This window comes from Phaseolus vulgaris, chromosome 4 (assembly GCF_000499845.2).
Source record: "Phaseolus vulgaris cultivar G19833 chromosome 4, P. vulgaris v2.0, whole genome shotgun sequence".
Taxonomy (NCBI): Eukaryota; Viridiplantae; Streptophyta; class Magnoliopsida; order Fabales; family Fabaceae; genus Phaseolus; species Phaseolus vulgaris.
The window spans coordinates 46,288,994-46,301,085 of NC_023756.2; the positions used below are offsets into that span (position 1 = coordinate 46,288,994).

Genomic DNA, 12,092 nt, shown 5'->3' on the forward strand with positions numbered 1-12,092 from the left:
CCCACACAAGTATTAACTCTTTTATTAGATGTGGAAATATATATGTTATTGTGGAAATATTTTATTTACAGTGGATCTTCAACGTGGATTGTGAAATGTTTAACAATATTTGTGTTTGAAGAATCAAGTTTTGATTTTATTTTAGAAAACAATAAAACATTTTTTATAAAATAAATTAATCAAAACACTTTATCAAAATTGGAGTTCGTCTTGTTTCCTACGCGATGATAAAACAAAAGCACTTAACCAGCAAAATAAAATGATTTTTTTGGGTCAACGAATTAGAATTAAGAGAATGAATGGTTTTGAATTGCAAAAACTTGATATAATATTATATATCATGTCCAACTATTTTTTATAGAAAAAAGTCAGTAATATAAAAAATTGAAGAAGAAAAAAAAACACAATTCCTTTAATAGAATGCTTAAAATGTCAATGTATAAAATACTAAAAGTCATAAGAACATTTTAAACAAAATTCTTATTTTAAATTCATAAAAAGTCCACCAGTAAAATAGATGATGAAGATTTCAATAAATAGTTATAAATATTTGTTCTCCCTTATATTTTTATATTTAAATTATTCATAAATGAGTTGAATAATTTATTCAAGAGTGAAAGCTTATTCAGTAATATTTTTATTTATTTATAAGGAGTTAAATTTAATACACAACTGAAAGAGAAAATTAAATACATTGTTATTTTCACATAAATATTACTTGATCATCTCTTCAATTACTGAAAAACAAAATGCCAATTTTTTTCTAAAATATAAATATCTACTATTTAATGTATGATGAGCTATAGGGAAACTTTATAACAAAAAATTAATTATATTATTTCCTAGGAATTTCAGCTGGTATACTAGATTAAATATTAATCTCGATTATTAATTCCTTGAAATTTCACACTAATTTTTTATCAAATGAGTTCTTTCCACTACGATTATTATTTCTCGAACGTGCGAGCTTTTGAAATTTAATCATATATCTATGTATCAAGTTAAACCTAAATTATATATACATGTTAACGAACAATTAATCACACAAATTAAGTAAAACTATTTATATTTTAATCTCTTAACAGCGTGTTAAAAATTTAATAAAACTAATTAATAATATTATGCTTTATTATCTGAAAATAGCATATAAATAGAATTTTTTTTAACATATTTTCCTTGCATAAATCAAATGTGTTTTTTTTTATTGGAAACGTATTATTTAATCTTTAAATATTAAAATAACTACAATTTTTATGATTTCAACTCAAAATCTTTTATTAAACTATATCAATCAAATTTTTATGATTTCAACTAACATTTAATTTATTAAAAACTTGAAAGCTTTAATATTTGAAGAGTCGAATTCGTGGGACAAGTCTTTTAAATAAAAGCTTCCAAAAGACAAGTCAAACTCTGGTGGAGAGAAATTCGAGGAATTAAAATCAAAGAACTTTAGTTAGTGTGTGAGTAGAATGATGAATGAGTGAATTGAAACACGTGCGTAATTCAGAAGATGAGAGAGTGTCTTTTGAACTTTGAAAAAACATGATTTTAATAATATCTTACTGTTAAATTTGTTTATCTTTTACTATGTTATTATATTTGACTAAGGTATTTTATTTAAACATTAGTATAATGTAATGATTGATATTCAATTTATTAGCATTTAAATTGAGTTGGATGTATATGTATGAAGGAGTTTTGTAACAAAAAGGGTTTTTATCTTGTATTAGATTATGTAATGTGTGGTTGATTTGTTTTATAGAAAAAAAAGATGAGAAAGTTTTCATGTTATTGACATTTGAATTAAATTTGAAATGCATGAATACCTTGTATATTATATGAAGTATGATGTAGATATAATTATTAATAGGAAATGAAATACTATGTTGATATATATAGTATATATATTGAATTCAAGATTCATATTAAGGAGATATCTTCACTCTACTAATATATTAGAATCAAATAGAGGAAGATTATTAGGTGGTGAGAGTTGAAAGAGGTTCCCATGAATGAGTTTGTGGTCTGAAAAAATAGCCTATTTGACAGGTCACATGAATTTACCTTGTTATATGAAAGAACTTGGTTCCTATTAATGTAGTTATGTTGGAGATACAATATTGTGAAGATACTATGTATGATGCATATCTCTCAGTCAAATTCATCGCATATGTCTTTCAGAAGTAAAGTCATGTACTGGTCAGACCTCAGACATTGGCTGAAGAAATCGGCATCAGACGTGACCTCGGATCTCGGCGGTCCAGTCACATTAATGGGCCACGTAGGTGGGCCCCAAAGATAATAAAGAGTTATTATCTATACGAGAGAGGGACCTAAGTCACGAGAGGATTCATGCATGTGGTGTGTATAGCACGTACAAGTCTAGCACAAGTAAATAATCCTTGGAGGCGCTAAGACCCGTTAGGGTTAGGGTTTCCAAGGATAGATTGCATGCATGACACGTGAATACTCAGGGCATCCATAGAACATATGACTTTGTAGCGCTGGTACATGAGTTGGTACCCTGACGCCCATCCTGTTAGAGATTTTGCACTCCAGAAGAGGCAAGTCTTGTGTCGCGGCTGCGCTAAGCTAGTGCAACGCGTCATAGGATGCCTCACCAGTAACCCTAATTTCATTAAAGGAAAGATCCTCGTGGGACAAAGAGTTGACCTAGATACAACCTATATAAAGGGTGGTAAGAACCCTAGAAAAGGTACACCATTTTTAAGAATGAAACTGCTTTACATACTTTACTGTTTCTTAGCCCAGTACTGACTTGATAATCGGAGTGCAATCAACAGGTAGGGTCCCCTATGTTTCAACGGAGCCACTCTCAACCACCCAAGAAGAGAGCTGAAACCACCAGAAAATAGGAGGAGCCACCATCTGCCTTTGGAGTCAACGACAACCGAGTCAACCGGCGAGAACAAGTCAAATGTTTTGTAATGTATTTCAGACATAGACTATAGATGTTATGAAAAACACTTGACTCTATAGTATGTATAAATTATTGAGAATGGAAGTTTAAGATATATTTATTAGCGTGTAATAAAAGTATTGACATGAATGTTTTTTAAAATTCTAACTTATTCTTATTTGTGTGTATTTATCGATTATGATAATAGTGTGTTACACAAAAAGTAGTAGATGTTCCATATGAAAAAGTAGAATAATAGATAAACATATTTTAATTGTTTATTATATATATATATATATATATATATATATATATATATTACTCAATAAAGAAAACATTAATGATTATATTTTATCATAAATAATTAAGACTAAAAACACACGGTTAAGTATAACTTTTAAAAGGTGTAGTTTTAATTAATTATAGCTTATTAAAGCTTGTAATTATTTCTATATAATTATGTAGCTCATATTACTCCCTTATAAGAAAGTGTATGTCACTTTATACATATACACACTTACATATAAAAACCCATACATATATACCCAATAAGGGAGTCTCTATCCCATCATTCAATTTTTTTCAATAAATTTGATGATTAAAATTAGTTATCCATTAAAATAATTAAAATTCTTGGACAAAATCATTAAGGATATGTCTCCTCTCTCTATGCAGAATTTACATTCGTATTTATTCCTTTTTAGTTGGATATAATAACTAAAAGGTGAATAAGTTGTTATAATTATTAAATGAAAGAAAACGAAAATATTAGAAGAAATATCTTTTAAAATTATATATTATATCAAAATATAATTAAAAAAAGTATTATAGTTCATTGTCGGCAAGTCGTAATCCTAGTACTTCAGTGCATGTAAATGATGAAAATAAAAAAATAATCAAGTAAATTTTATTTATAATTTACAACATAATCATAATAATCATAATAATAATCATAATTTGTAAGAAGTTTTTATAATTGTTATTATTATTATTTATTAATTGTTTTTAATATATATTAATGTGAGTGATTGTTCATTATTAGACGTATAAATTCATTGATTTAAAAAATGTTTATATGGTATTCAGAATAGTTTATTTCATTAGGGTTATGGAACGTAACAGTAGATTTTTCTTAAAGAATTTGCTAAAAAAGGAGTAATATTAGAAAAATAGAAAGTTTATAATAAAAGTAATAAGAAAACATATATCAACCCTGTAAAAATTTTAAATTACAGAAGAAGATAATATTGCAATGGAGGGGAAAATAGGTAATGAGAATTAATGCTTTCAAAGAAAAACAGCTTCATAAAAGGAATTGATGTTAGAACACTAAAGCAATTTTAATTAGTATGTTAAAGAAGTCAACTATTTGATTTTAAAGTTCATATTCAGAAGTCAAAAGCATTTTTTTTCCATATTTTAAAAATCTCAAAAGAAGTAATGATTTAAATATGTTTTATTTTTTTTATAATAACATATTATTTTACAATTAATCACATATTTTTCTATAATTAATCATCGTCACAACCTAAAATAATTTTTACCAGTTTTACATGTAAAATTAGAACTTGTTTTTGTTCTAAACAATAAAAATTATTACCGAAATAAATTATATTTCACATAATAATATTTATTCATAGAACATTATTATTTTAAAATAAAACATAATTATTTTAATTTAAAATAAAAATATAAAAATATAATTGTACTATTATTCATAGAGTTTGGTAGGAAGTTTAGTTTGGAAAGTGGTGCAGCAGACCCACTCTGAAATACTATGATTTTGAGATAATTAGTTAATGTGCTGTTTGACTTTTACTAGATAATAAATTAGTGTAAGGTTAAACCTCAAAATGTTACTGAAATATATTTATAAAAAAATCATATATTTAATAATAAAACATTTTAATATTGAATGAACATACTTATTTAAATATTTAAAATACACAATTTATAATATTAAATGCTACATTAATATTTATGATATACATATACATATATTTGTAAAAGGAGGTTTTAACATATCATAACCGAAACATTTAAAATAGTTCTTAATCATTAAATACTTAACATTAATAAAAAATAAATATTATTTTTATATTTACTTAAATTAACCTAAACTTTACTAAAGTTATTAAATGTAGTCAAATTTACATAAAAAAAAAATTAAGTACTTTAGATTAATAAACTATTAAACTTTATATATATATATTTATTTATTGTATCTATAAAAAATAATTAAAAAATATCAAAATGTACTTTAATATTAGTTCAATTCCATAAAATCATATAATAAGATGAAGTTTGCATTCACATCGTTTATACTCGATATTAGATCTCCAACATATTTATTAAAAAATAAAAAAATTATTTATTGTATTAAATTTTATAAATTATTTATTGTATTAAATTTGATTTATTAGAGAATAATGTATCTCATTATATAATGCAATATAAGACTCATGTAGACATATATACATGTAGTCACGTTGTATCCATGATGACTCTTCATTGGCACGAACCAACACTACATAAGTTAACTTCCGCAGCATTCTCTCACCGCCACGTTTCCAAAGCACTTTTTCACCTTTCTATCATCTCCAAAATCGCGTTCGCTTTTACTTAATCTTCTCAGAATCTCGTTTCCTTTCATTCGCCGGCGATGATGAGTTCGGCGGCGAGGATGCCCAAGCTGGGCTCCTTCCGTCACAGCTTCGCCGAGAAGAAGGAGAGGCTACTCTCCATGAAGGGCGGGGGTTACTCCCAAATTGGGATCGCGCTGCCGGAGTCCGACGAGGAGGACAACTGGCCGCCCAGGCGATGCTGCTCCTACCGCGCTGTCTCCGACGGGATCGTCGGCACGTGGAAGAGCGCGAAGCGCGTGGCGGCGAGAGCGTGGGAGATGGGGATGTCTGATCCCAGGAAGATCATATTCTCCGCCAAAATGGGACTCGCTCTCATTCTCCTTACGCTTCTGATTTTCCTTAAAAAGCCCTTTGAGGACATTAGTCGATACTCCGTTTGGGCCATTCTCACCGTCGTTGTGGTCTTCGAATTCAGCATAGGTATCAACCTTCAATCTACTCTCCTTTTTCCACTGCATAGAATTCTTTCCAATTCGAATCTGTGAAAAATGTTATCGGACAAAGTTTTTTGTCCGATTATGTCAATATTTGAATTTGAAATCAAAACCACCACATGGATTTTTTTGTTAACGTTTTAGGATGTAAATTCAAATTTGATATTACTAATTAATCTTGTGTTTTTAATTCACACTGCTCACTTAAAGTCGAGATTCTAGCTGACCCCACGAAAATTGGTTCATTTGTTTTCTTTTTATATTCAAATTCAAATTTTGATTTTTAAATAGAAATTATTAGGGTTTGTTTGGATTGAGTCTCTTTTTGGATTTATTATGTAGTTACAGTGTTGAATACACTATTATTTATAGTGTCTTGTGGGATTTAGCCAAGAGTATTTCTCCTTAGAATACACAAAAATAAAAATTACATTTCCTCACCTAAATTATCGTGGAGTTTTTACTGTAAATATATTTTGGATTTCAGCTTGCTAAGATTAGATTAGCAAATATTGAAATTATAGTAAATTTAAAGTTGAATATATCTGTACCAAAAAGAAGGTTGAATAATAAGTACTATATACATAAATACACTGTGGATGCCTGAGTCTGTTTTCTAATTGAGGGTTGGTGTAGAAAACTTTTGTATTGTTATATATCTGAATTAAATTCTTATCATTATATATACTCATGATGTTCGTCACAATCATAGTGTTATTTTTGAACATGTAAAAAGTACACCTCTTTCCTTGTACTTTTTTTCTTTCCAGACAGACACTTATTATTATGGTGTCTAGAATTGCACGTGAGTGGTATAATTGGCACGAACTTATTCCTTTTAAAGTAACACACAAAATTGGAACTTGCTATTAAGAACCAAACTGATCTCTCTCTTTCTTTTGTTTTTAATTATAGGACCTAATTAATTTAATGTGTTTTCTGTGACCAAGTTATTGTCATTTGTATAAGCTATGGATTAAAAAAAGGGTTTTGCTATTTTTATTTTCTTTTTCGTTTTTGGCGTTTTAATTCCTCTTCCTCAAGGGAATTTGGCGAAGAATATGCCTGGATCAGTGCGTAAAAGCCTTAAACCTTTGATTGTGGTAGAGTGATACGTTGGTTCTGTTAATTTAGTTAGTTTGTCCAGGAAACTAGTGCTAACTAATCTAAGGAAAAATACTTGTTGACCAGTGTCTTGAGGGCAGTGGGAAAATTCAATTTTTTTTGTTAAATATTATTTTGAGTTTTTAAAGTAATATTGTTTTCTTTATTAAAAATATATTTTACTTTTGTTTCCTTAAAGATTTCTTAAGGATACTCGGTAGAATTCTCCTATTTAATTTATGAGCATAGGCAAATGCCATTCTAATTTTAATCAGAGAAAAAAATCATATAATTTTCCCTAGTTTCTTCTGTCTTGTAATGAATGAAATCATAGACTATAATTTTTTCTGCTGCATGTTCCAAAGGCTCTACTTATTTAATTCCACTGTATTCACGCACTTCATCTTTTATTAAATCCAATATTTTGATCATAAATCATTTGCTGAAGTAAAACATTTATTTGTAAATTCTAATTTCAGTTACAAGCAATAATTTGTGACAATGTACTCCTGCAGGGGCAACTCTTAGCAAAGGGCTTAACAGAGGATTGGGAACTTTGTTAGCTGGAGGTCTAGCTTTGGGAATGGGAATTTTATCACAATTGGCTGGAAAATGGGAAGAGCTCATCATAACTGTTAGCATCTTCACTGTAGGTCAGGAACTTGAATGACTTCTATTTCTTATCATGTTGATAAAGATTCATCAGATTTTTTCTTTTTTTGAGTGTGCCTTTTTCTCTGACATTGTTATTGTGTATGAATGTCAGGATTTTGTGCCACATATGCAAAACAATATCCAACAATGAAGGCTTATGAATATGGTTTCCGTGTGTTCTTGATCACCTACTGCTACATTATTGTATCAGGGTATCGAACAGGAGAGTTTGTTCAAACAGCTATAAATAGATTTTTGCTCATTGCCCTTGGTGCTGCTGTGGCACTCGGGATAAATGTATGTATATATCCAATATGGGCTGGTGAGGATCTGCATAATCTTGTGGCAAAAAATTTCACGGGCGTTGCTGCATCATTGGAAGGTTGTCTTAGTTTGTGGAATTGTAATAAAGTAACAAGTAATATTTTAGTGTGGCTTCGTAATCTCATTTCTTGGGTTGAATAACGTTGTTTGGTTTCTTTTTCAGGTGTTTTAAATAACTATCTTAATTGTGTTGAATACGAGAGAGTGCCTTCAAAAATTCTTACATACCAAGCTGCAGAGGATGTGGTTTACAAAGGCTACAGATCAGCTGTTGAATCTACAAGCACAGAGGATGCATTGGTATCTTGTCTTTTTGTTGTCCGTTTCACTTTCACAACAAAATATTGATAATCTTTTTGACTCATTAATACGTATTTCTTATTGAAGATGGGTTTTGCTGTATGGGAGCCACCTCATGGTAAATACAAAATGCTTAGATATCCTTGGCAAAATTATGTGAAAGTAAGTGGGGCTCTAAGGCATTGTGCATTTATGGTCATGGCTATGCACGGATGTATACTTTCTGAAATACAGGTACTTCTTAAAACTTTTCTGTTCCAGATACTCCGAGTCTTTATAATCTTTTGTATTTACTTTTGGTGGATGATTTTTAGGATTTTTTTTTAAATATGCAGATCTTGTGATGATTGGTTATTTTAAAATTTTGTTATCATTCTTGATTTATTTCCCTCTATGTTTGTTATTTAAGTGGAATATATTAGTTCTATTAAGTGTTTTAAATGTTTAATACTTAGAGAAGATGTAATTTTCAAGGTTGATATACTATTTTAAATAATTGTTCTGGCGTAGAAGTTTGGAGATCATCAACCAGAGGAGAGCCGTCCATCCCTTTTCTCCTTTTCCAATTGTTCCTTTTAATATAACATTTGCTCATTTCTCACTCCTCATTTCCAATCTCGTATAAGACCTTGTTCTTAGTCTCTATTCATTACATTTATTACTTACTCCTCTTTAATCTCATTATTTATATTAAAATGATCTAAGTGCCTAGCGGTATGAACGGGGTTCACCAATTAAATGGATTTAATTATCATATCTTACTTTTATGGGTCAGTTATGGCGGATCCCCTAAGTTTGGGATGGTACATAGGCTCCCAACCTCAAGCTGAGTAGGTAAAGATGTTTATCCAGTGAAAAACCTGGAAATATTGTGATGTAAGTTGTGTCTAGTGAGTTTATGGTTTGCATGAAAATATTAGATCGCCCAATACAACATAAGTTGCTTAATCGGTTTATGACCGTGTTTGCTCTCAACGTTTTATCGATTACCCATACAAATTACCTTACATGCTAAGGCTTGACAATTGCGTAAGTTAAGAAAAACAAACTTACTTGTGTCGCATGGGATTAGACTTTAAACCGCGTGATAAATCGGTCTTAGTAGATAATATTAAAAATACCTTACATGCTAGGGCTTGACAATTGCCTAAGTTAAGAAAAATAAACTTACTTGTGTCGCACGAGGTTAGACTTTTAATTGTCTGATAAGGTTGGTCTTTGTAGATACCGCCGATAAGGATAAAGTCCGTCTTCGTAGATATCACCTGATAAGAATAAGGTCGGTCAACTCTGCAACCACCACTTCGACCTCCACACCCGTTAGATAACCCTTGTCACCACACTTATAGATAAAATTTGTTTAAACAAAACATAGGAAATAAATTAATTAATCAATTAAAACTCTAAAATGCCAAACTTTGAAATTTAAAAGACAACCCTAGACACTTTCCTCAAAACATGCTTAATTCCTGGTATTCGAACGCCAATGATTTCTTTGATTTAGAGGCAGCTATTCCAATCAAATAATGACTGTCTCATAAGCAAGGCCATGCCCGCAATTGAACCAGAGAAATGTTTAGTGATTGGAAACCCTAGACTTGGAAAAAATAAATTTGAGACATACTGGAATTTAGCTTCATTTTTTGTCATCCACTGTCAATTACTTTGGTCCGGAAGTTTAGAATGTTATTACTATTGCTTCAGCTGCTCTTAACTTTGTTATCCAATATTAACCCCTTCAGCCCCCAAATCTTGTATTTTTAGTGGCTGAACTAGAGATGCTGTCAAGTCTTAACCTTAACCCATGTATACCCATACACCACTGGCACCTGGTACATACTGTGATTCAGTATATTGTTTCTGCCTTAAAATACCTTTTCTGTTATTTTCTACATCAAAACAGATAAACATGACGGTGTTAGTTGTCACTTCTTCATATTTGACATGCTAATCTGTCCTGTCTTTTCTCATCATCGTAGGTTGAATATGGTCACTGCATTAAACTGAAGTCTTTATGAGGCCAAAATATCATTTCGTTTTTCTATTTCTTGTCAAAACAGTATATCCGTATAACGTGTTCCAGTTCTTCTAATTTTTACTTCTACAATTGCTATTATTTACTGCTTGGAGGTACACTTTTGGTGGAATAATTTATCTATAACATGCATAAGTGGTGTTATGATGTGGTTGAGACTTTATGGGTCTTGGAGTTAGTTGGGAGTCAGTTAGGAATGGTTAACTATCTTTGTTAACTGTTTTTTCTATTTGTACAGTCTTCATATATTAGGCTTGTAATTGTCTCTTACAAAGAAATAACGGGAAACTTTTCTTCTCTATTTATCTACTCTCTTCCAATCTTAAAAACACACTTCATATATCTATTAAATATCCTTGACTATGTATTTTTTGAGTAATCCGCCGAGTTACTCCCTGAAATTTCAATTACTGGTTAATTTAATGCCTGAAATTAGAAAAATCTCATTTTAGTCCTTACACCAAGCATTGGTAATTTTGGTTCTTAATTTTGTAATTTCAAAGATTAAAATGACTGATGTTTGATAACATTAAGGACGAAAATGACTGTCATTTTAGTAACTTTGGGGACTACAATGCCATTTTTATAATTTTGATTGTTGCTGATGATTTCAATGAATTTGGTATATTACTTTTTTTATAGTTCTTTCTCCTGAAACAGAGGAAACTTCAAATTTTCAGATAATTTAAAGTTAATTAGTTGGCAAATTTTCATTTTTATTCCGAATGTTTTTTATAATTATGCGAAACACATGTACTTAACCTTCCCTTTAATAAACAGGCACCACCAGAGAAGAGACAAGTCTTTAGAAGGGAGCTTCAGAAGGTAGGTTCTGAAGGGGCGAAAATTCTAAGGGAACTTGGAAACAAAGTAAAAAGAATGGAGAAACTAGGCGGGGAAGACATTCTTTATGAAGTACACGAGGCAGCAGAAGAATTGCAGCAGAAGATTGACAAAAAATCCTTCCTCCTCGTGAATTCAGAGAGCTGGGAAATCGGAAACAGGCCAAGAGGGGAGGGTGATCCTCAAGATCTCTTGAACGTGGATGAAGAAAGACACTTTTTGGAGTACAAGTCTCTCAGTGAAGCGGTGCTTGATCTCAGAGCTGTCAAAGTTCCAAAAGGTTGGGGAGAACAAGCAGCTCCTCCTGAGAAGATACCTGCAGTGCATGTAGGTGTTGGTGATGAAAACATGTTCAGGAAACAGATATCTTGGCCTGCTCATATTTCCTTCAAAGAAGATGCAGTGACAAAAGAAGAATCTAAAACCTATGAAAGTGCTAGTTCTTTGTCTCTAGCCACTTTTACATCCCTTCTGATTGAGTTTGTGGCAAGGCTCCAGAACCTTGTGGATTCTTTCGAAGAGTTAGGTGAGAGAGCAAAATTTAAGGACCCTCTTGAGCAAGCACCAGCAACAACTGGTGGCTTTTGGAACCGGTTGTGTAATGTTTTGACGGTCAAGGATTGAGAATTTGAGAAATCACATGTATTTTATGGACTGATCTAAATTAAATGCTGAAATCCCAAAATCATAGTGTGTACTGTTTCTATTCTTTAGGTCATCTGAACTCATTCTCAAAGCCATCATTCTTTATCTGAACTCACTAAATTTTAACATCATGTTAAAAATCTGCAAACATATTTAACAGTTTTTTAAAAAAAGTTTAAAAAACT

The 12,092-nt window shown here is 30.6% G+C and overlaps 1 protein-coding gene across 1 annotated transcript; it reads left to right on the forward strand.

Annotated features, from left to right (window-relative positions):
- The first annotated feature begins 5,395 nt into the window (after positions 1-5,395).
- LOC137838038 (aluminum-activated malate transporter 9-like) lies at positions 5,396-11,947 on the forward strand. Its single transcript, XM_068647248.1, has 6 exons — positions 5,396-5,988; positions 7,622-7,759; positions 7,873-8,142; positions 8,248-8,384; positions 8,472-8,618; positions 11,200-11,947. The coding sequence occupies exons 1-6, from the start codon at positions 5,586-5,588 to the stop codon at positions 11,884-11,886; spliced, it is 1,782 nt and encodes a 593-aa protein (XP_068503349.1). The 5' UTR covers positions 5,396-5,585; the 3' UTR covers positions 11,887-11,947.
- Positions 11,948-12,092: the final 145 nt, after the last annotated feature.

Bases quoted from the DNA above. Each gene is read 5' to 3' on its own strand.
- LOC137838038 (XM_068647248.1), top strand. From the start codon at position 5,586: ATGATGAGTTCGGCGGCGAGGATGCCCAAGCTGGGCTCCTTCCGTCAC. The intron at 5,989-7,621 runs GTATCAACCTTC...GTACTCCTGCAG, and splicing joins GGTCTTCGAATTCAGCATAG to GGGCAACTCTTAGCAAAGGG. The intron at 8,619-11,199 runs GTACTTCTTAAA...TTTAATAAACAG, and splicing joins GTATACTTTCTGAAATACAG to GCACCACCAGAGAAGAGACA.